The 24827-nt window shown below is 39.5% G+C and overlaps 1 protein-coding gene across 7 annotated transcripts in view; it reads left to right on the forward strand.

Moving 5' to 3' along the window:
- ankhd1 (ankyrin repeat and KH domain containing 1) overlaps positions 1-23340 on the forward strand; it is a 165101-nt gene extending 141761 nt beyond the window's left edge. For 4 of the 7 annotated variants that reach the window (XM_066716403.1, XM_066716404.1, XM_066716406.1 and 1 more), the window contains exons 23-34: positions 60-155; positions 3317-3463; positions 3915-4077; positions 4531-4987; positions 5601-5756; positions 6550-6699; positions 6832-8480; positions 8944-9120; positions 11831-12082; positions 15158-15333; positions 15907-16071; positions 22820-23340. In XM_066716403.1, coding sequence (XP_066572500.1) covers positions 60-155; positions 3317-3463; positions 3915-4077; positions 4531-4987; positions 5601-5756; positions 6550-6699; positions 6832-8480; positions 8944-9120; positions 11831-12082; positions 15158-15333; positions 15907-16071; positions 22820-22879 — 3648 coding nt within the window. In that variant the 3' untranslated portion in view covers positions 22880-23340. Of the gene's footprint in view, positions 1-59; positions 156-3316; positions 3464-3914; positions 4078-4530; positions 4988-5600; positions 5757-6549; positions 6700-6831; positions 8481-8943; positions 9121-11830; positions 12083-15157; positions 15334-15906; positions 16087-22819 lie in introns of all 7 variants that reach the window. The other 3 variants (XM_066716405.1, XM_066716407.1, XM_066716409.1) reach the window with 2 other exon arrangements.
- Positions 23341-24827: the final 1487 nt, after the last annotated feature.

The following is a 24827-nucleotide window of genomic DNA, read 5'->3' on the forward strand; positions in this document are numbered from 1 at the left end:
AGAAGCAGTAATGTTTGTTTTTCAGATACACCTCATGCAGCGTTTGTTTATCCACACAGGGCCATGTGAAGGTTGTGCAGTATCTAGTGAAAGAAGTCAATCAGTTCCCTTCTGACATTGAATGCATGAGATACATTGCTACCATTGCTGACAAGGTAGGTTTCTATGGATTGCATATGAGTTTTTCTTTAACACTAGCACCGCCGAGATTTTGGACTACATGCAACTGTTGCACCTGCAAAATGTTTGTCTCCTTTATAAAACAGGTGTGTGACGAAAATGAAAGTGTTGGATAAAACTTAGTTTTACATATGAATATCACAACTTTTTCAGGGCAGAAACATTGAATTTACATTGATAATTAGTGTTTCTTTTTTCAAAACAAGCACATATACAGTACAATGCAAAAGTTTTAGGCAGGTGTGAAAAAAACCTGTAAGAATGCTTTCAAAAATAGACAAGTTACTAGATTCTATTTATCAATTAACTAAATGTAAAGTGAGTGAACAGAAGAAAAATCGAAATCAAATCCGTATTTGGTGTGACCTCCCTTTGCCTTCAAAACAGCATCAATTCTTCTATCTACACTTGCACAAAGTCAGGGATTTTGTAGGCATATGGTCAGGTGTATGATTAAACAATTATACCAAGCAGGTGCTAATCATCAATTCAATATGTAGGTTGAAACAATCATTAACTGAAACAGAAACAGCTGTGTGGGAGGAATAAAACTGGGTGAGGAACAGCCAAACTCGGCTAACAATGTGTGGTTGCTGAAGACAGTTTACTGTCAAAAGTCATACACCATGGCAAGACTGAGCACAGCAAGGTAGTTATACTGCATCAGCAAGGTCTCTCCCAGGCAAAAATTTCAAGGCAGCCAGGGGTTTCCAGATGTGCTGTCCAAGCTCTTTTGAAGAAGCACAAAGAAACGGGTAACGTAAACGCAGTGGTCGGCCAAGTAAACTTACTGCAGCAGATGAAAGACACTTCATGCTTATTTCCCTTCGCAATCAGAAGATGTCCAGCAGTGCCATCAGCTCAGAAATGGCTGAAAACAGTGGAACCCTGGTACACCCATCTACTATCCGGAGTAGTCTGGTCAGAAGTGGCCTTCATGGAAGACCTAATGGCCAAAAAGCCATACCTCAGACGTGGCAACAAGGCCAAGTGACTCAACTATGCACGAAAACACAGGAACTGGGGTGTAGAAAAATGGCAGCAGGTGCTCTGGACTGATGAGTCAAAATTTGAAATATTTGACTGTAGCAGAAGGCAGTTTTTTTTCCTGAAGGGATGGAGAGCACTACACAAATGAGTGTCTGCAGGCAACAGTGAAGCATGTTGGCGGTTCCTTGCAAGTTTGGGGCTGCATTTCTGCAAGTGGAGTTGGGGATTTGGTCAGAATTAATGGTCTCCTCAATGCTGAGAAGTACAGGCAGATACTTATCCATCATGCAATACCATCAGGGAGGCATCTGATTGCCCCCAAATTTATTCTGCAGCATGACAACGACCCCAAACACAATGAAAGTCATTAAGCTCTATTTTGAGCGTAAAGAAGAACAAGGAGTCCTGGAAGTGATGGTATGGCCCCCACAGAGCCCTGATCTCAACATCATTGTGTCTGTCTGGGATTACAGAAGCAACTGAGGCTGCCTAAATCCACAGAAGAACTATGGTTAGTTCTCCAAGATGTTTGGGCCAACCTACCTGCCGAGTTCCTTCAAAACCTGTGTGCAAGTGTACCTAGAAGAATTGATGCTATTTTGAAGGCAAAGGGTGGTCACACCAAATATAGATTTGATGTAGATTTTTCTTCTGTTCACTCACTTTGCATTTAGTCAATTGATAAATATAATCTATTAACATGTCTTTTTGAAAGCATTCTTACTTTACAGCCTAAAACTTTTGCACAGTACTGTACATAAACATGAAATAACTACTATGAAACTTTATGCAATAAACTGGTGTAGAAATCAGTATGCACATATCTTAGCAGACTTATACAATTATAAAACATAAACAGTTATAAAAATAGCATGAAACTAAAATGTAACTTATGCAATGTGAAAGCCCTTTGTCTATCACAGCTGTGTACATCAATGCAGAATGTGCACTTTCAGTGCATTTGCAACAGGGCTGTTTGCTTTGCATTTTAGCAGCTTGGCAGTGTCTTTATTCCATGTGTCATTGGGCACAGCGCTGGCTGAAGCGTAAGGGGCATATTCTCATTCATGTATAGATAATGATTTGTACTGCCAGCACAGTCTTAATAAACACCAACACCAGCCAACTTGTTGCCAGCCCTAGACTTAATACAAAATAATTAGCATATATGATCAAACAGGTGACTGATTATGGCACTGATCCAAAGACCATGGTTTACAACATAATCAAGATTGAATTCCAAACGAACATTAGAAACTTGTTGAGCCGATCATAAGGCATAGTAGAGCTATATCAGGTGTGTTTCTTGAATTGTTTATATTTTGTGATTTGTGTTTATATTTTATATAAAATAATGATAATATATGAATATAGGATGTATAGAAATTCATGTGGTTCTACACTAAATATTATAATTTTCACAATTAAAATTTTATTGCAAAGCACAGATTGGCAGCTGCATTATATATTATATTATAGCCTACTGCAGGCAGACCCCAAGGGGTGCGCGAGAAAAATGTAAAGGCGGATGAAAGCCACCCCACCCCCCACACACTACTTTGCAGTGACCCCCTGCTCTCTCACTATTTTGCTTTGAGCAACTTTCCGGTGGGGGTACTCCGCAAAATTCTGGGCGGTAAAGGGGAACTTGGGTCGAAAAGTTTGGGAACCCATGGGCTACTGCATAAGCAGCGTTTCTGGAGGTTGAAGAAAGTATTTATAATGTATTATTTTTGATAAGTTTTTAGCTGAAACACCATATAGGTAATAATGTTTAGTAACATAAAAATGGATATGCAGGAGAAATTAATCTATGCAGAATGTTACCTTTGAATTGCTGAAAGCGGCTATGGCGGTGCTAGTGTTGAAGAATGTGACATTTACATTTAGATGAAATTATATCATCTAAGATTGTATAGTGGAATATTGTTTCCTCTTTGCCTTATACTTCCACATCACTTAATACACTTAGATTGTAACCTGTAAAAGGCCATTTTCCTCTCCACAAATACACACTAAAGACTCCAACTTAGTTGTAATGTTATAAATGCTTTTCCTCATTGTTTTTCATTTAATAACTCAATGTTATCCCTCAATTTGTTTGTGTTATTCTGAGGTCAAGTTAGTGATTTTTAATTTTTCCAAGACTGAGATGCAGGTTTCCTCTTCTGTCCAGGAGCTGTTGAAGAAATGTCACCAGTGCATGGAAACCATTGTTAAAGCCAAAGACCAACAAGCAGCTGAAGCGAATAAGAATGCTAGTATTCTGTTAAAGGAACTGGACTTGGAAAAGGTGATTTAAAAAAAAAAAAAAAAGAAATTATACATTTAATTGTGGATAACTATTTTTTTTGTATTCTTATGAGTCACTCTATTTAACTATAGTGTTTTTTCTCCTTGGCTATATATGTTACTTGGAATTTTATTTGTCATTTTGAGCATTGCATTACATAAAACAGAAGGTTTCATTTTAATTCTGGTGAAGCTAGCCCATTAACTATGAGATGTTGGATTAAAAAAAAAAAAAATCTGTTTTGGACTCACAGGCCCAGAAATTGCTCCAAGCCCCTTATTGTAGTATAAAGTCTATACAGTAATCAATTAAATAAAGTAGCATTGCAATATTGTTAGTGAACCAGTTCAAAAGATTGTCTGAAGTACTGTTTAGAAGGCAGAGAACACTAACTTAGGTATATGGTTAAGATTTTCAGTTTTTCCTGTCATCTTGTATTTCACCCCAATAGTCCAGAGAAGAAAGTAAGAAGCAGGCCCTTGCAGCCAAGAGAGAGAAGCGTAAGGAAAAGCGAAAGAAGAAGAAAGAAGAGCAGAAGAGGAAGCAAGAGGAAGAGGAGGCTAAAACTAAGGAGGTTTCAGAAATGCAAGAGACTGAAAAGGATTCCGCTGAAGGTAAATCACATCTGTGTTGATGGGCTCAACAGAAATAACCTGACATTTTTATCAACATAGTGGAGAAGAGAGGAGAGAGTGCATCATTTAGAATGGGGTACCATTGTATTAGCTTGCAGTGTTGCATTGAAATGCTAACTAAAGCATTACATACTTTCTTTCACTTACTATATTAATGCTATACTTTTTTATTTTTATATGTTGATTTCAAGTAGGTAGAAATTATTGGCTATGAATATGGTGTAGAGTGAGGTTTGCATCTACATACTTCATAACTGGGGAAAGTATTTAATCAGCACGGCTCACTTTCTTACCATTTCAGACAGATGATGAATGTTATTTATTTATCTTTTAATTAAATGTAGACTATATGAAATATAAACTGATCTTTGTCCACTGTCATTTATTATTGAAGAGTAATTTTAAGTAAACTCACCCAAAAATTTTACACAGAACCCGAAGTCCCTATTGAACCTCCCAGTGCAACCACTACCACTACAATTGGGATCTCCGCCACCTCGGCTACCTTTACCAATGCCTTCGGCAAGAAGAGGGCCAACGTGGTGACGACGCCCAGCACAAACCGCAAAAACAAGAAAAACAAAACCAAGGACACCTCCCAGAACATGCAGATCATACTTCAAGACCCACAGATGTCACTAGCACAGCAGAAAGCGGACAAAAACAAAATCCATGGGGAGCCGAGAGGTGGTGGAGCTGGAGGGAACAGTGATTCGGACAACCTGGACAGCACCGACTGCAACAGCGAGAGCAGCAGCGGCAGCAAGAGCCAGGAGCTCAACTATCTGCCAGACCTGCCCTCCTCTGTGGAGAAGAGACAGTGCCCAGTCCTGCACACCTCGCAGAGGGATGACAAGGTCACAGTCTCCATCACCAAATCACAACCAAAGTTAGTGACCCTTTCTCATTGGTTTGTCATTTCCAAGAAGTTTGTAATGTATTTTAAAAATAACAAATATAAGTAAAGTGAAAAAAAAACTGATGTATTTAAACTTTTCTTACTTTCCCTGATTTTGCTATTTCTTTTGACTGCAGCCCACATTGCTCAAATTCCCTTAGAGGGCCTGACTGTGACATCTGTTTTCCTTTTTTCAGCCTGTTTGATCAGGTCATAACTAACATTAAAAGTGTTTGTTTTTAGCATTAACAGAATACAATGAGGCTGTCTGAATTGAGGTTCTTCCAAGCTTAGTGATTACAGGCTACCATGTTAGACCAATCAAACTTTAAAAATATCCCTGTAACATATTCTCTAATGTTCTGTGAAATGTATTTTAGTTTTTTCTTTTTTTTTTTTAAACAATGTTTTTAATGTGTTTTATCAATTAGACTCCATTCTTAAATTTAACTAGATCTGCTTTGAAGGAATGCGTTTACCAATTTGGTTAAAATCTATTTGTAAAAAGCACATATTGCTCTATCCAGGCAGTTTACTTTCCTTAGTAGTTTCAAATGAGAATCATAAATTAAGTATTGATAATTTTTCTTATGTTCCTCCCCAGAATGCAAGACTGCATCAATGACTTGACTCCCAGTTCATTATCTTCCACATTTAAAAATATATCACTGCCAGTGACGTCTCCCAACAGCAAAATGAACCTGACCAGTCCAAAAAGAGGCCAGAAGAGAGAGGAGGGCTGGAAGGAAGTTGTCAGAAGGTTGGTTTTGTTATCTGAATTACTAATTGCTGCTCATTTCATATTCAAAATAAATGCTACACGTTCCACCCTTTTCTGTACAGTCCACTTCCTCCTCCTCTTTCTCTTATAAGTAATTGGCTGCGCATTTTGTCATAGTAAATAGAGCTGGTCTGCATAGTAGTACTTTTCCTTTACTGGTGTATCCAAAAAATATAATGTATTCTACTTCGGCATTTAATGACAGAGCACGCCACAATATGTGGCATGTATACAGTTCAGTTTGGTAACTACAAATGTCCCTCTGACCCCTGCTTAACTTATATCTTTGCATTCCTGAACCGATGAAAAGGACAAAGCAATTACATCAGTGGCCATGAGCTTTATAAAGCTTATACGGTTAGTTTTCTTTAAAATCCAGATTTTCTTTAAGCTGCTTCCCAATTCCTCATTTTGAGAACCAGACCTTAAGACAATTTAAACTCAATTTTGGAGGCATGGAAACTAGTTTTCTTTTTCTTCCATTGATATGTTGAAGAAACATGACTTATTAGTACAAGGGATCTCTGCTTCGTAGCTCTAAATGTACACAAACTGCATTCTATCTGTCTCGTGTCTCCTGCAGGAAGTGTCTACAATCAGATCTAACACTTTGACCAAGACTTTAATGTTTTCTATGCAGTTATATTTCAAATGCTCTAAGATTTAATTCCATTTAAGTAATTCTCAATCGCATCAGTAAAGTACTTAATATTCATTGCGGTGTTCAGTGTAGTTGTAAAGTTGCTTATCTGCAGTGTTTTTCACATCCTAGATCTAAGAAGTTGTCAGTTCCAGCCTCGGTGGTATCCAGAATAATGGGCCGAGGAGGATGCAACATCACTGCCATCCAGGATGTCACTGGTGCGCATATTGACGTGGATAAACAAAAGGACAAGAATGGAGAAAGGATGATCACTATCAGGTACACACTGTTAAGATCCACCCCGTTTTGTAATCATAATATTTCTTGTACCACAAAGGGAATTTTACAACTTAGGCATAGAAAAGCTGAAAGAGCAGAATTTGGTTTTAAATCTGTTTGTTAACTTTTCAGAGGAGGAACGGAGTCCACGAGGCATGCAGTGCAGCTCATCAACGCCCTGATACAAGACCCTGCTAAGGAGCTGGAAGACCTGATTCCCCGCAACCATATCAGAACCCCTACTGCCAACACCAAGATTGGCTCCACCTTCACCACCTCCACCGGTGCCACCAGCACCACAGCCGCCGGGAATAAGGCCATGGTGTCTGTGGTGCCCTCCTCCTCCGTGGCGTTCCAGCCTTCCTCGCCCTCCACCTCACAGCCCGGCAGCAAGCTCAACAAGAACATTTCATCCAGTGTGCGCCCTCCTTTCCCAGTCTCTCTTCCTCTGGCCTACGCCCACCCCCAGTTGGCCCTCCTGGCGGCCCAGACTATGCATCAAATCCGACACCCCCGCTTGCCCATGGCCCAGTTCGGCGGCACCTTCTCGCCCTCTCCAAATACATGGGGCCCGTTCCCCGTGCGCCCCGTCAGCCCCGGCAGCACCAACAGCTCCCCCAAACACAATGGCAGTGGAGTCCGCCCCAGCGCCTCCCACAATGAATACGCAACCGGAGCCCCAACCCTTCCCATCATGGCCTCCCCACCCTCCAATGCCACACAGCCTCCCTCCTGCCTCACCAGCAGCCCCACACCTTCCTCGGTCAGAAAGCAGCTGTTTGCTGCCGACCCCAAGACCAGCAGTGTCACCTCGGTCACCTCCACCATCACCAGCGTCTGCAGCTCTCGGCCTGCCAGCTCCCCAGCTCCTTTGCACAGTGCCCAGCCCACTACACCCCCAACCCCACCCCCTCCTCCCCCCACCCAACAACAGCAGCTGCACCAACCGCCTAAGAACGAGGCCTGTACACCTCTCTCGGCTGCTAAAGAGAAGCCCATCACTGAGCAGCAAGCTGGTGCTTCCCTGACCCCCACTGTCACGCTGGGCAGCACCTCGGAGATCAGTAACCCTTCAGCTATGGGAGCCTTCTCCACTGCCTCCTCTGTGCTGTCACTTCAGCCAACAGCGGGTGCCGCCGAGGTCAGGCAGTCCATGCCAATGCCCTATACTTCGAGCGCTGACTCTGCGCCCGTACCCTCCTCCAGCCTGAACGCCACTCGCCCGGTCACAGTGTGCGCTAGCAGTGTGACCCACACCAGCAACACTTTACCTCACTTCGCTGCTCCGGCACCCCGCGTCTCCACCCGGATGCAGCCCGGTGCCCCATTTTACTCCATGGTCCCAAGCAGTACCATGCAGCAGGAGCAGCAGTCTGTGTTTGTGACTTCCAACCAGTCACAGGAAGCCATGAAGCAGCAGCAGCAGCAGCAGCAGCAGCAACAGCCCGGTCTGCCCCCCTCCCTACAGCTCTCCTCCACCATCAGCATGATGAACGGCTCGCAGATGCACATCAGCCATGGCAACAAAGCCCTGCCACCCAACTTTGGCCCTGCAGCACTTTTCAATCACTTCAGCAGCATTTTCGACAACAGCCAGGTTAACACCAACCAGGTCTGGGGTGCCTGCCACCTGCCCACCAGAACCCCCCCTGACCAGGCCTACAGCACCCCAGCCACGTACATGGGGAACATGGCACAGCTGGAGAACGTGCTTCCCCCTGATGGCTCCAAGGCTCCTGGGTTCCGCTCTGCATCCCAGAGGATTGTCACGAGTCCAATTGGTAAGCTTTAGACTTTGACTTTTTTTTTTGACATTACATTATTTCCCATTCCCTACACCGTAGGGAACCCATTTGTAAGGCAGTTGTGAGAGTCTACAGTCTCCATGCAGATCACACTGCTGTCAAGAATATATCTTGCTGTATGAAAACATCAATGTGCTTCAGTGTTAATAAGCTTGATTCTTCTCCCTCACTGTTGGTGACTGGTTAAAAAACAGCAGTTGAAAAAAGCTCATGATAAATCACACTTACTCTTACACTTAGTGGCAAATGTATTACAAGGTACAAATGTATAACATTAAGGTACAATACTATTGAGTTTTGATTTATAAGAGAATTTCATACTGTACTAACAGTAGGTAACTTTTACATTGAAATGTCACTTGCAGCAACATATGTATGATGGGTATTTTATTTTTAAAGAAAAGCTTAAAACCTTATTTTTGTTTCCCATGTATTTTAGGAATGCATGCACTGGACCCCTCTGGCAATTCTATTTCTTCCTCCTCCACGCCACTGACAAGCTTTGCCACTAGCATATCAGGTAGCCCAGTCTTCTTACAAGGCCCAGCTCCTGGAGGGACTCCCAGCTTCAGCAGACAGCATTTCTCGCCCCACCCTTGGAGTGCTTCAACCTCATGTATGTACTGGTATTTGCTTTTTCTGCCATTAATTTTGTCTTGAAAACCTCAGCAGGATTTCTGTTTAACCCTTGCATGCCCTACTTTTTTTTTTGTTAGAAGTATCATTGAGAACATCTTGCCTTTGACATCATTCTTTTAAAGAACTGTTCCAAATATCAAACTTGTATTGAGACCCACCCATAGATGGAAGTGCTGTCTGAGCACATTCTCACATCAAGGGTGGCTTCTTGCTGATGGAATGCATCTTCCTGGGAACCTTGAAACAAGAGCTTAAGAAAAAAAAAAAAGCTACTTCTAACTTCTCCCCACCCACAGCTACCATTATGATAACTTTTAGAAATACAAAATAAGCAGAATGTGATGTATGACAATTAAAATATTAAAGTCTGATGTTGGCCAAAGTAAGACTTTGGAAAAACTTCCCCAATTTTGTATACAGTGAGGAGAAAAAAGTATTTGATCCCCTGCTGATTCTGACACTGACAAAGAAATGATCAGTCTATAATTTTAATGGTAGGTGTATTTTAACAGTGAGAGACAGAATAACAACAAAAAAATCCAGAAAAAGTTATAAATTGATTTGCATGTTAATGAGGGAAATAAGTATTTGATCGCCTATCAATCAGCAAGATTTCTGGCTCCCAGATGTCTTTTATACAGGTAACAAGCTGAGATTAGGAGCACTCTCATAAAGGGAGTGCTCCTAATCTCAGCTCGTTACCTGTATAAAAGACACCTGTCCACAGAAGCAATCAATCAATCACGTTCCAAACTCTCCACCATGGCCAAGACCAAAGAGTTGTCCAAGGATGTCAGGGACAAGATTGTAGACCTACACAAGGCTGGAATGGGCTACAAGACCATCGCCAAGCAGCTTGGTGAGAAGGTGACAACAGTTGGTGCAATTATTCGCAAATGGAAGAAACCCAAAATAACTGTCAGTCTCCCTCGGTCTGGGGCTCCATGCAAGATCTCACCTCGTGGAGTTTCAATGATCATGAGAACGGTGAGGAATCAGCCCAGAACTACACGGGAGGATCTTGTTAATGATCTCAAGGCAGCTGGGACCATAGTCACCAAGAAAACAATTGGTAACACACTATGCCGTGAAGGACTGAAATCCTGCAGCGCCCGCAAGGTCCCCCTGCTCAAGAAAGCACATGTACAGGCCCGTCTGAAGTTTGCCAGTGAACATCTGAATGATTCAGAATCTTGGGTGAGAACCTCCTTCCCTCAGCCAGGACAATGAAAATGGGTCGTGGATGGGTATTCCAGCATGACAATGACCCAAAACACACAGCCAAGGCAACAAAGGAGTGGCTCAAGAAGAAGCACATTAAGGTCCTGGAGTGGCCTAGCCAGTCTCCAGACCTTAATCCCATAGAAAATTTGTGGAGGGAGCTGAAGGTTTGAGTTGCGTTAATGACTTGGAGAGGATCTGCAAAGAGGAGTGGGACAGAATCCCTCCTGAGATGTGTGCAAACCTGGTGGCCAACTACAAGAAACGTCTGACCTCTGTGATTGCCAACAAGGGTTTTGCCACCAAGTACTAAGTCGAAGGGGTCAAATACTTATTTCCCTCATTAACATGCAAATCAATGTATAACTTTTTTGAAATACATTTTTCTGGATTTTGTTGTTGTTATTCTGTCTCTCACTGCTAAAATACACCTACCATTAAAATTATAGACTGATCATTTCTTTGTCAGTGGGCAAACGTACAAAATCAGCAGGGGATCAAATACTTTTTTTCCCCCCCACTGTATGTATAAAGGCTGTAAATGGATACATTTAGCTTTGTTGGGCATTAGTCAGATTTCACACACAACCTTTTCCAAACTATATTACAGCTTATCTTAAATATTGTATTAGTCTCTCAGGTGGTATTTAGCACTTGAATCCACCACACTACCATTTTTTTAATATTTACAAAACACTGGAAAATTTCCCTGAGGGTGCACATGTAGCCGGTGTGGTCAGAGCTCCCCGCTCAAGACTCGTTGCGGTGCGGAGCGGTCGGAGGGGCGCCTGTGGTGTGCAGTTCGAATCCCAGGCGGGGAGCTCAGACCACAACGTGCCGTGACCCAGATTCATCAGACTGATGAGGAGGAGTTCAGAGGGGAAGGGTGTAACAGGGCTCATTCAGTAGCCTATATGAGCACCTTACAAGTGACGTAACCCCTCAGTAAAATCAGTACAGTGTTGCTTAAGACTATACTGGGAGAAATAGCGGCGGTGCACAGCGCTTGAAGGAGTGCCTGTGGATCGCGTTTCGAATCGGCTACACACATTTCTAATGAGAGATTGCTTATATTCCATACAAGAAGATTCAAATTGTAGAACCTAGAACAACAGAGTGACTATAATCACAAACACAAACATTTCATACCAATTTAAGATGAAGTATGACAACAGAAATACAAAGGGGGACAAATGTGTACTGTGTAGGAATTCCACTGTGGAGAATATTAATACCAGGGGCTTTACCCTTACTTGGATAAATCAATCCCCTATTATATCCACCCTGAATTTAATCATACTTTTAGTCACAAAATGATTAAGCATAAAACTGGCTTCAATCTAATCAATCCAAAGGCGACTGATTAGACTGTGGTTTTTGTGTCACTCTCCCAAGCTGTCAAAGTGATAGCCATCTTGTACATGTGCTCTGACTAACAGTGTCTGTCCCTCTGTGTCCATGCCCAGGTGAGTCTCCTGTTCCTTCAGTCTCGTCTGGAGCATCCTCACCTCTTTCGGCCTCCACTGCAGCCCCTGCCCTCATCCAGGCCAAGGCCAGCAGCTCCAGCCAGGATCGCAAGGTGCCCCCACCCATTGGCACAGAGCGTCTGGCTCGCATCCGGCAGACTGGTTCAGTCAACCCTGCGCTGCTCACTACCAGCTACACTGCCCCTGTCGGGCAGGGGGGCATATGGTCATTTGGGGTTGGCAGTGCCTCAGGTAAGGCCTGATATACAAGAGAGCTCCACTCTCTGGCATCACTGAGACTTCCAGTCAATTAGCACACATTATGTAGATAGATTTAAATTAGTTGCAGTTCTGAGAGATTATTGCCTAGACCTTAATTACTTGAATAATTTGTAGTCAGTTATTTTATATTTAAATGGTTCTTATATCTCGTTTCCAAATTGCCACGTTTAGTTGCACCTCTGCATGACCGGGCTATAACGTACAACTAAACTTTGCTCCCAACATTTCCATTCATTCATTCATTCCATTTAGCTGCCCTAGGAAGTAAATGTGAGACATGAAAGGTCAAAACGCATTCTGGAACACTTGGCATTCTGGGATTTAGTGTTCAAAAACTGGAGGCTGAAATACCTTAAACATTAAAGTGCAATAAACTTTGGACTGAAATGGTTTTACGATATCCAACAAAAAGTCTTTTAGGATGACCAGATATTCCAATATAAAAACAGTGACACATTAAAAATACTTTTTCAAATCGAAATCATTTAAAAATATGATAGTATTTGTTAGAAAATTAATTGTTTATTTCAACGTATCTGCTCCGGTTTCATCTAATTAAAAAATAAACGTATTACTTCTACCTGTATCATGATCTGATTAATATTGACACTGTAGCTTAACTGTCATAGATATCCTAGATATTTTCCTTTACAATTAAACTGCGTTGCATTATTAAATAAAGTGTAAGTGTTTAAATCTGTCCTGTATAGCCACTTAGCATATCATGAAATATAGTCACACCCTATATATGTAGTTTCTTAAGAACAACTATTACATTTATATATAAATATGGCTACAACACTCTGGGATCCATAACTTACTCAGTTTTTCACAAATTCAGTATTAGCTTTTTTTTTTTTTTTTGCATAACATACATAAGCTTAATCAATGTCGCTAAATAAATTAATCACACATCAATAATGTGCACGGCATCAACTATTATTTTTTATGGGATTCCTTTAAAAAAAATACCTTGTCCTGACACCGTTATTAATGGATCAGGTAGTGGTTGTTTTAATCGCAAAATTTTCAAGGTAGTGATGTGTTTAAAGCAGCTATACTACAGGATTACTATTATGCTAGTGTAAACAGGTGAACGCTAAAAACCGGGACACTAAACTATTTGGAGTGAATTTACAATACATCGGGACATTGAATTTAAATCCAGGACGTATGGTTACCATAGTCTTTCATATTTGCGTGTATGTATACAAACAAAAGTTTGCAATCCTTTCTCCAGCAGGATTTTCACGATCTTTTCAAATACTTTAAAATGTCTTACTGCTCCAAACAATTGATCCTGTGTGGCACTTTCCCACTGTACATTAATAACTGTACTAATTGTAATAGTCTTCCCAAGGTAAACACACATTCCTTCTTCGGATACGTTTTTACCGCATCTCTTGCATCAATAGCAGCAGCCGATATTGTATTTACAATTTCAAAATGCAGTGCCCCAGACCAGTTTGGGCCAGTATGATGTATGAAACAATGCCTCCTGAAACTAGTTCGGGCACAGGCGGAGGCTAATGGAAACTGGACATTATTGTTCTTGTTAACCTCTTCAACTCCAGATTAAAACCTTTAAAAATTAAAACCTTTCCCAGGTACCAGATTTTGAAAATAATCATAATGTTTTAACACCTGAAATTGCTTTAAAATGTAAATATGAATGAAATACAAAAAATTAACCAAAATGCATTTTTCATTAACACTTTATGCTCCTGTGTACAACATTTGCATGTTCAGTAAAAAGAGAAAAACGTGTTTCATTTTTTTTTTCATTCAACAAAGAAAACCATGCAAATGCAATATAAGTAGCTTTTTAGTTAAAAACAATATTATACTTTATAATAACTTTTGTAATAAAAGCAATACACTAAAATGCAAATAAACAAAATGCTGAAATACAAATACACTGAAATGTAATAAACAATGAACAGTTATCAACTAAATCTCAGTCACAATCAAAACCTGTGCCATCACAGGCTTGCTCTGTGACATTTATTGAAATGTTAAATAAAACCAGCTTTGAAGACTGCGCTACAAATGTGCTACAGGGCTTTGCGCAGCAGTGTGACAGATCTGGTTGCCGCAGATGCCTGCTTCATTGACTTCAGCACTGTTTTCTGAATGTATTTAGTCAGAGCACTGTAATAACTTTTGCTAAAAACTACATAAACTACAACTAAACAAGTACAACTAACAATAAAACTAGCAATAATATTAAAACTGTTTATTTAAGGAGAATGGATTGCCGCAATAGACGCAAGACTTCTAGATGTGCACAGCTACAGTGGAAGCTCTAAACAACATGCGATTGTATAAAAATGTTGCATGATTGCCGGCTTTCAATACACATTGTACAGTACAAACACTGCCTTTGGGAATGAAACCTGAAATGCTGGAGTGAGAAGCCGCTAATAGAATAAGAATCTTGAATTACACAGAGACAGCATGGTACTGTGAGGGTTTTCATTCTGGTGTTGAAGTGATTAATCCTTTATTTCAGTAAGAGTTGATCAAGTTTACTAATTTTGTGACATTCACAATTTTCAAAGGTATTTGAAACTATAGCTTTGTACATGCAAGTTGCCTTAATTCACAATTAATACATGAACAATTTCTCACTCACACCTCACTGTAAATGTTCCACTGATTGCAATGATTGGCTAGGGCATAACTTAAATGAATGGCACTGTTTTATTACTTTGTATTTTAGCATTTAAATTGACTTGATTTATACCACTCAACTCTGAGGTATACAGTTATTAAAATGTCATTGGAAAAAATATTTAAATGTTTTTATACTTTATACTGTTTATCTAAGAAAAGGTATCAAAAACCTTAATTTACATGCACACATACATGTTACATTCTTAACTGTATAGAAACTGATCACCGATAATTTTGCTTATTTTTAAACGATAATGGTTAAGGATCTTTTATGAACCATTTCCTTTTTCCCTGTTGTGAATAAAGCTGTATCTTACTATCAGTTGGCCAGTGCTTAGCAGTGCTAACCAGGCTCTCTTCCCCCTGCAGAGGCGATGTCAGGCTGGTCTCAGCCCCTCATGAGCAACCACATGATGCATCAGCAGATGTCAGAGCAGTCAGCTTTCTCTCAGCATCAGCCAATGGAAAGAGACGATACTGGAATTGTGGCTCCCTCCAACACCTTCCATCAGCCTATGCCCAGCAACTTCATGGACTTTCCCAAAGTAAGTACACTCACAGGCTTCCCGCTTCTCCACTCCAGAAAATATGACACTACAGTGATTCCTTATTGCAATGAAGAAAATGTACCTTGCAAGTTATTTTCTTGCATTCCATATTTTATTAATATAAAACTGTTTTTACCTTTATGTATTTGTTTGAAACCACATTTATATCCAACTGGATAGGCATCGATCGTTGCCATTTTCACTCAACTGAGAGATCAGCTATGAATTTCACTATACAACTAAGACCTAGATGGGGCAATTGCTCAATTTTGGTTTTGAAATGACTTCAGCATTTTGTGATATTTGAGAGGGGAAATCAGGTTGTTTAAAAAAAAAAAAAGTCACACTGTTTGTCTGTTGCCTAGTTTATCCACTCCCAAGTCTGATAGTAGCTGCTGGTTTAGACTGCTGGATGTCTTCACAATCCTTCTCACTCATTTGCAGTTCAAAGAGGGTATTTGGTATGGTATAGTGGGAATAGCATAACATAGGAGAAAAACATATTTCATTGGTAAGCATGGGTTTGAGGGAGGTAGGTGACACACGAGTCTTACCTGCTGCTGTCTCCAGGGGCTGCCGATGTCCATGTATGGCGGGACGATGATACCTCCTCACCCCTCAATGGCTGAAGGTCCAGGGGGCCCCATGTACAACGGACTACACACTGCCGACCCTGCTTGGAATCCCATCCTAAAGGTTGTCCCCAATTCTGCAGAGAATTCAGACCCCCAGCAGGTAAAATACTAAAAGGTATTTCCACGTAGCTGTGCTCAGAAACCAGTCAGCAATGCTTTAGCAATCTAATTTTCCAGCTGATTTCTCTGTAGTGAGAAATGGGTTTAATTTTTTTTAATATAAATTAGTAGTTTTGTTTAAGGGGAAATTCAAACTTCTGATTTCTACAATCTAAAAATATAACTTATTTGACTGTCCACATAGTGTATGCTTATGGTAATTTATCTTTCTCTCTGCACTTTGGGAAGAGCAGATTTGAGTTTGAGTGGCACTAGCGTATTTCCCCAGTTTGTTCAGTTTAATAAAATTCAAAACTGTGTTTTCACGTCTGGGAATATCCTTACAAATCTTGGAAATACCATCTCCATGCATTTGCAGAAATTCTTGTAGCTTGCATATCTTTGTAAGTCAAGTATAAGGCTCTCAGTCTTTAAAACTGTATCACAAAACTTATCACAAAATTAAAGAAAATATTGTAACAGTCATCTTAGTGTATTGCTTTAGGATTGTTATGCCTCGTTTCCACGGGCTTAAACGGTCCCTTCTGGGCCGGACGCGTTCAAGAGCTTTTTGTAAAACCTGGCCATTGTAGGAAGTCTGTCCCCTGTTGTGGGAGGAGGCCGAGCGATTGTGGAATAGTGTTTCGTTTTAAAAACACAGAAAACAACACAAGCGATATAGTGTGACGTGGATAGGAATTGTGTGGCTATTTTATTCTTTCTGCTTTACATGATTGGAGACAGCATAATACATGTTTCTGTTAAGAAATATTAGAACATAAGAATATAAAATTTACAAATGAGAGGAGGCCATTCGACCCATCCTGCTTGTTTGGTGTCCATTAATAACTGAGTGATCCAAGGATCCTATCCTATTTTTTAATGTTCCCAAATTTTCAGCTTCAACCACATCGCTGGGGAGTTTGTTCCAGATTGTGACAACTGTGTGTGAAGAAGTGTCTCCTGTTTTCCGTCTTGAATGCCCTGAAGCCCAATTTCCATTTCTGTCCCCGGGTCCGTGTGTCCCTGCTGATCTGGAAAAGCTCCTCTGGTTTGATGTGGTCGATGCCTTTCATGATTTTGAAGACTGGAATCAAGTCCCCACATAGTCTTCTCTGTTTCAGGGTGAAAAGGTTCAGTTCCCTCAGTCTCTCCAAGTAGGACATTCCCTTCAGACCTGGAATAAGTCTGGTTGCTCTCCTCTGAATTGCCTCTAGAGCATCGATATCTTTCTTGAAGTGTGGAGCCCAGAACTGTACACAGTATTCCAGTATTTCATCCACCATAACTGTGACAAAAGGTGCTTTATTGATCTCCCTTTTTATCTCCTCTCCCATCACTTCAGCTATAGCACTAATCAGGTTGTTTTGTATTTTGCCTGAAATCCCACTAAACACTTTGTTAGTGGAAAGGTGGTAATGCAAGTCTTTGTTGTGCTCGGCCAGAAACTAAGGAAATAAGCTTGACATATAGTTACCCCTATTTTTGAACTCCTTGCTTTCATTGTGTCCTCTAAATGAGAGCTCTTGTTTACCCAGAAAGATGATACAATCGATCAGTCTTTTCAGTATTTCCCTATTTTTCTTGACTTTTTAGTTGTGGAGCTCCATTTCCCTTTGCATTTGTTAATTGAGTTCTAGATCCACTCGGGTGTCTCTGAACATTTTCAATAGCACCGTTGCTTGCAAGTTTCCTGCCATGCTTTGGTGTCTCGTTGCTGCCTTGGTTAGGCAATTCAGGTTCACAAATCCAGTGTGGCTCCAAACACCATATCGGTCGGTTGCAAATAACAGGCATTCCCAGCAATACAATTTACAATGTTACTTCGACACTGTAAGCCAGGTGTACCTTTCATAATCGCTCGATTGAAAGTGCCGCACAAATCCTTTCCCTGTCTGTGACAGGGCTGCAAGCTGCGGGGTTGGTCGACCCTTCCTCACATTTTACAGCTTTTCTTGAAATGTCCTTCTCGAAAAAAGGCTTTACCAGTAAATCCACCACCAAATCCATTTCTTCTTCTCCTTCAGCCATTGTGTGTTGAAAAACAACAGAGCTAAGTAAAACTCTAAACATAAAATCTAAAGCACTACATCTAAAAATCTAAACATCACAAAAGAAAGTTTAAATAAATCTTGATAAAGATTATGCTACGTTACGTGCTAGCTATTTTTACTTTAGTTAGCTAACTGGCCCTCCGATCACACCACACAAAAAATGGTAACATAGCCAGCTAGGCAAGCTAGAAGGCTCCAGCGTGTTAAAGAATACGCTCAACATGGCAAACTTGAAATCTGATTGATTAAAGAATATGACAATCAACAACATCGTCCCCATTTGCTTCAACAGCAGAGGGGATTCACTCAAAATTCTGAAGGCCTCAGGGTAGATTTTTCACCCGGAGACAGCACACGTGAAATATCTGATTAGATAAAAGCTTTTAATTTATGTGAGCTCTACTGGAAGCAGCACAACTGAGATGTTGTGACATTGACATTGACAAATTACATTAGTAGACCGATGGGAACGAACTTTGTATATACATATAACATTAATGAAAATATATATTAATTTATAAAAATATAATTTTCTGATTCTGATGATCTCTAGGCCAGCAGAGAAGGCCTTGCTGGCCCTGGCGGCCCACCTCTGAATTTAACTAGAAATGGACACATTAAATCGTGTTTGCCATCATACTGATGGTCTCTGAACACCAGTCACAAGACGACAGCCTGAAACACCGTCCGGTTACAGCACGGTACCGGGTTCCTTTAAAATCTGTGTTCGGCAAGTTAATACACTCAGATATTACCTGTAAGCAGTAATTGTTTCTGTATGTGGACTTCACTCCATGCAGCTTATAAAATTGTAATTTCTTCATGATCCCACCTGGCACTTCATAATGTAGCTGATGTGTATCTGATGCCTTTCTCTTCCCTCTGTTTACAAGGCAAGCACACATCTCCCCTTCTGAAAACAGAGTATTTCCTTAGTGGGCGTGACGTATGCTTACGGCCACGTCTGGCACCAGATACTTACGCTTCCAGAAAGTGCCTGGCTGCTGAAGCCAGTGGAATCGCCCATTTAAGCGTCCAGGGCCGGAAAATGGAAATTGCAGCAGTGGAAACCGCATTAGATACAAGAAGCAAAAGACCACTAGAACCTGAGAAATAGCAAATGTCTTCTGTTGATTCACATTCACATTAGACTGGTCTGTAAGTAATCTCTAAAGAAAAATAATACTTAAAGAAAAAACTAAAGTTTACTCTTTCTATATGAATGAACTAGAGGCTACTTTTAAGTGCATCTTATTTTTAAATTATACCAGCTATGCAAATTAGTTAAAATTTCAATCTCTAATAAATACTGATTCTGGAACAAACTATTTAAATAAGTCAGATCAGAGAGGTTATGTTAAGGAAACAAACACAATACATAAGAAAGTACATACACTAGTAGTGTAGATGAGGTTCAGGTCAGTGAGAACAAGTCACTAAGGATAACCGCACATTCAATTTATAATCCCAAAAAATTAAGAAAAGGAAGGACAGGAAACAACCACAGGATAGTATGCTTCATTGGTCTGTATAGGCTGCATATTATGTCATTATTAATAGTAATAAAAGTGCATTTGTTAATTTTTATTTTCCAAATCAAAACTTGTCTTTTATATGTTATCAATTGTGGCTAGGACCTATGTGTATCATAATTACAAGAAAAACGCCAAGTTCATGGTGGAGAAAAAAGAATATCACCTTAAATCTAGAAAAGTGAGATCGAAAGGCCACTTAATGGAGTATTGAGGGGTGAGCATGTAGTAGGTTAATTCTTGTAATTAAATTACATTGACAAAGTAGAATCAGCAACTCAATGAAGACATGAACATAAAAGCAGCCTTGATTGGTTATTGATAGCTTTTTCCAACTTTAAGAAAGCAAGTTGGCTCCAAATATTATCTGGATATCACATAACTAAATAGAGAAATTAAACCCATATGAATTAATATTTTGTAGTTTACAAACTCTAAACCATGCACACCAAGACATTTTATGCCTTGTACAAACTAACCCTAATTGCATATCTATTGAGAAAAGTATCTGGGTGTCTATTGTAATGTAACTATTAAATATGCCCTTAATTAAAACTTCTCAATTTATATTCAGTAACTGCATCATCCTTGTACCATATACCACCTCATTGAGGTGAGTGGTTTTAATGACGGGTAGTAATGCTTTATACAATGTAATTATGAATACAATATTATTTATAATCTTGTAAATGTTTAGTTGACAGGTTGGATAGAGAAACAAGTTATTAAACAAACTTAGGACACACAAGACAGAAATGCTGTGTTATTGTCTTTGAAACCAAAACAAATTGAAATGATATTAAGCAAATTGCTCAGTTAACAAACTAGAAGAGTTGGAGTGGTATGTCCCACCTCTTGACCTTGGGAACCCTATCAGAGTGAAGGGCAGTGGGCATATGGGCCCCCCTGCTTAAATGAGTATTGCTTAAGCAGTGTATCAGACATGTGAGTTGTCGCACAGCCCCTATCATGACTGCAGTCGCTAGGCCCCTGGTAGTCTTCCAGCTTACACCACTTTCGTAATAATACGGGCATACTAAACTGTCAAGGATTGGCCAACAATCTTCTGATTTCTGATATCCAAATTTCATTCTGGCTCATTACTCTGATTACCATGTGTTCAAGGTATGCAGTGATTGATTTAGAGAGATGTAGAAAAATGTCAGATTATGATTCTTCAGAAACAAGATTGGTCAGTGCTGCACTAAAATGTGTGATGTCTGGATACTTTTGTTACACAGCTCAATCTTTTAAGAGCATTATACATACGATAATTCATTTGAGATTTGTTTTTCACCTTCTTGTCTTGCATATGTACCCAGCATGTAATAATTTTTACTTGTTGATTTCACAATATTAAGCAAAGTGGCAAACTTATGTAAGAATGTAACTTGCAAGAATGTAAAGCCCCATTCACACTGAAATGCCACCAAATTGCAGTCAAATTGCCTGTAACGTTTTCCTGTTGCCCCCCATTCACACTGGGTTTGAATGCGGGGAAAAAGAGCGCTGTGGCCATGGGGACAAGATGCTACAGAAGCCCGTGGATCCGGAGAGGAGACCCAGACCGACACTCTGGACGTGTCTGTGAAAGTGCAATCATTTCAGTAGCAATAGCAGTAAAGTACTCCGAGATGGATATTTAGGAGACGTGTCATTACTGCGTTATTATGTATTTTTATATAGGCAAAACAATCGCCATTCAGCAGCGCAACGCTGATTATAATATTCACATATATAGTAGCCTATTGTTGTGTTCTGTATAACTGCAGACCATTCAAATAAACCATTGGATGCGGTCACTTCAGACTGTTGTCATACGATTGTGAAAAGGAATTGCTTTGCTGGTCAGACCTGCGCACATTCTGCACAACGTGAACGCACCCATGTATTATTTGGTTGTATCAGAAATAATCAAATGTGTTAGACTACATGTAGTAACTTTATTGTTGTCATTATTATTTTATTTTATGTATTTATTGGCAGACGGCCTTATCCAGGGCGACTTACAAATAAGAGCAATACAAAGTGCAAAACTACATTACAGTTCAAAGCATAATGCAATTTACAAGTGGAAATATACAATAAACAATACAATGTAGTCATATGTATGTGTTATTGTATGCGTTATGCTGCCATTTCTTATATGCACTAATCATGTAAAATTTTAATATCCGGTGTTTTATTAATACAAAAGGAACCGAGCTCACTTGATTATTGCAAAGTGATCGGAGTCCTAAGGAAACAGAAGTGAACCACGAAAACGAACCCAAGTTACGAACTGAGCACGTTTGTACACAAGGCAATTGTGAGCAGCAGCACACTGATACATTGTTTCAAAGCAAACTAACCAATTTCATTTGAAACAACCCAGTGTGAGGGGGTAACACGTTTGCCTATATAGAGATAATCTCTTCTGTATTGTAGTACATAACTTCTGACGTGTGACAATAGTTAACATTACATACGCCAACCTGTTGGTTCATCAATAACACTCAGAATTGCTGCGACTGTATTATTTTCAACCTCTGCCATTTCTAACAACCCGGTCCGTTTCTCGTTACGGTCACAAGTTCTTGTTCAAAGGTGGCTTAACCTTGTCGTGTTGTGGTCGCAAAAATGCGCCCCTATTCTGATTGGTTACAGCAGTTAGCTGATGCACTGCGTCGACACGCGAGGACAATCATTTTCCTGCCAGCAAATTGCTGACAATTAGACTAGGACCCTTGCCAGCAAATTGCCGGAAAATTGGTGGCAATTGTTTCAGTGTGAATGGGGTTTTTGTTTCAAAAGAAACAAGAGCTTCTGGAATCATTACTTAATTTGCCATGTACCTGTAATCTCCTTAATGAAATGCTTCAAGGATTCATGTTTTGCTTCAGTTTAAAAAAAATGTACATCATTGTTTTTCCTTTTTAATTTTGTGTAGCTAACTTTTTTTTTTCAGTTTTTACTGGGTGGAATTGAATGACTGGTTAAATATATGAATGGGTTATCAGAGTATCAGTTCTCCATTTTCCCATATAATGGGTAATTTTATAAAAATCTGTGTACATTTTCTTGAACAATGTACACAACAACTCAAAATAGAATTCATACGACTTTTTGACAGTTTTTATGCTTCTAGTTGCTTGTGATTAATTCTATTGTTTTGTCTTTGCAGGTCTGGCCTGGTACTTGGGCACCACATATTGGAAATGTGCATCTGAACCATGTTAACTAAACAACTGAGGCATAATGAGTAAAGAAATAAAAATAGAGATGTTAAACTTGTAGTGTCCTAAAGTTAAAATTGGAAGAATGGACACCAATTTTGATGTGCCTAACTAAAAAATTCTGTGTGGGCTGTTACTTCTATTTACCACTGTCTATGAACAAATGGATTGCCTGTACAACAGGATACATTCTCTGCTTAGTTTAGCCATTTTGACTTTAAACCCACATAAACTGTTCTTTGACTGCGGGCTCGACAGTACTGTAAGCTATTTATATGCAGCAAAGAACTAGATGATTACATAAAAGAAAAATCAGACCTTTTAAAGTGGTAAATACATGTATAATTGTTTACATACTAAAAAAGGGTTAAATGAGAGTAAATTTCATGTCGTATAGTGGCTCTACTTTATGTAGCCTGTATTAATGTGAAATATTTACCTTAATATTCAATAAAAAGATGGAACTGTACCTGTGTCATGTTGTTATTCTGTATTCTGCTCAGAGTTCAAATCTTCAATATTTAACTTGGCTGATATAAAGCATAAAGCTTGTGCACACAAGTTTGTATAACAGGGTTATTTATGTACAGTGAATAATCAAGTCAAATCTGAGTTCAGTTCAAATTAATTCGCTAGTCAGTGTTTTTATTTTTTCTCTTTTTCTCCCATGTTCTAATTGGCAATGAGAACAGTTAAGAACAGGTCTTAGTATGCAGTGCTGTTCTACAATCTATAGACAAATCCATTTATTCTATAGCTAGTGTGAAGAGAACTCAAACACAATTTATCTGTGCCCCTAAGAAATTCATATTAAGGGGAAACTAATTCAGCTCTTTAATTACAGCATTGTTCTCCAGATATACCATGTTATTTACTCTTATGTAATGCTCTTTGTACAGGCTACAGCTTCCTGTGAAATCAGTAGTCTGCCTATTCTGCTAGAATGTCCCTATTAGCCGCTGCCTGTTATATACCATGATCCATTTGTTACATGCATGATTGTGAATTTCCAGTCTCTGCCATGCTTGAGAATATTTTTTTTCTCTAGCTTGTGTAAACATGAAAGGTCAAGACAGGCTAGTATATGTTATATGTTTATTGTGTGATTTAGGGGTAAACATTTTTTTTATTATTATTTTATTGCAGAAGTCCATATACTGAATTTTAATACTTTTTAATTGAATGTTATTTATGGTGACCTAAAATCACAATTTGTTCCCTCCATCAAGGCTTACAAATTACAATTAAGTGTTATGGTCAAAATGCATGGATTTTAGAGTATTTTGAGGCCAAACACAAGGGAGTGTGAAAATAAGGCAGAAATCCTGCGGGTGCACACATTATGTAGCAGTTAAGAAGTTTCTATAATCACTATGTAACTTGCAGATGCATTACAACTTCCCAGTTTTTATTCCATGTTTAATAGAGATTTGCCATAGGAAGATGCTGGGTTTTTGCAAAGAGGGACTAAATTATTCTGTTATGAGGCCTTTAATTCAAGAATGATATTAAATTCAGTACAAAATGCTGTTTATTGCTAGGATTTTTGACATTTCATGTTATCATATTAGGGTGGTGGTGGATTTTATCCAATAATTACTAAGCTTTGGGGAAAAGGATATCTATAAGGAAACTGAGGCATCTCCCTGTACAACCCACTATCTCAATACAATGGATTTATGGATCTTATGGATTTTTCACCCTCTAAAGCTATTCTGTCAGTAGCTGAAACACATGCTTGAAAGTGAAAAGCATAGTCAAAGACAGCTTAGAAGCAAAATTGTATAGCTATTTATAAGGAGTCTTCTATATGTTTATGAAATGTTTAGACTCACTGGCAGGTGGCACTGTTTTGCTGTTTTTCCTCATGTTAGGTTGCAACTCCCAAATCTAGTCCCTGCTGCAATGAAGCCTGGAATCTACATTTCCACTGTCTTGGAATTTGAAATATGTAAC

The sequence above is a fragment of the Amia ocellicauda genome, chromosome 11 (assembly GCF_036373705.1).
Source record: "Amia ocellicauda isolate fAmiCal2 chromosome 11, fAmiCal2.hap1, whole genome shotgun sequence".
NCBI classification, from domain to species: domain Eukaryota; kingdom Metazoa; phylum Chordata; class Actinopteri; order Amiiformes; family Amiidae; genus Amia; species Amia ocellicauda.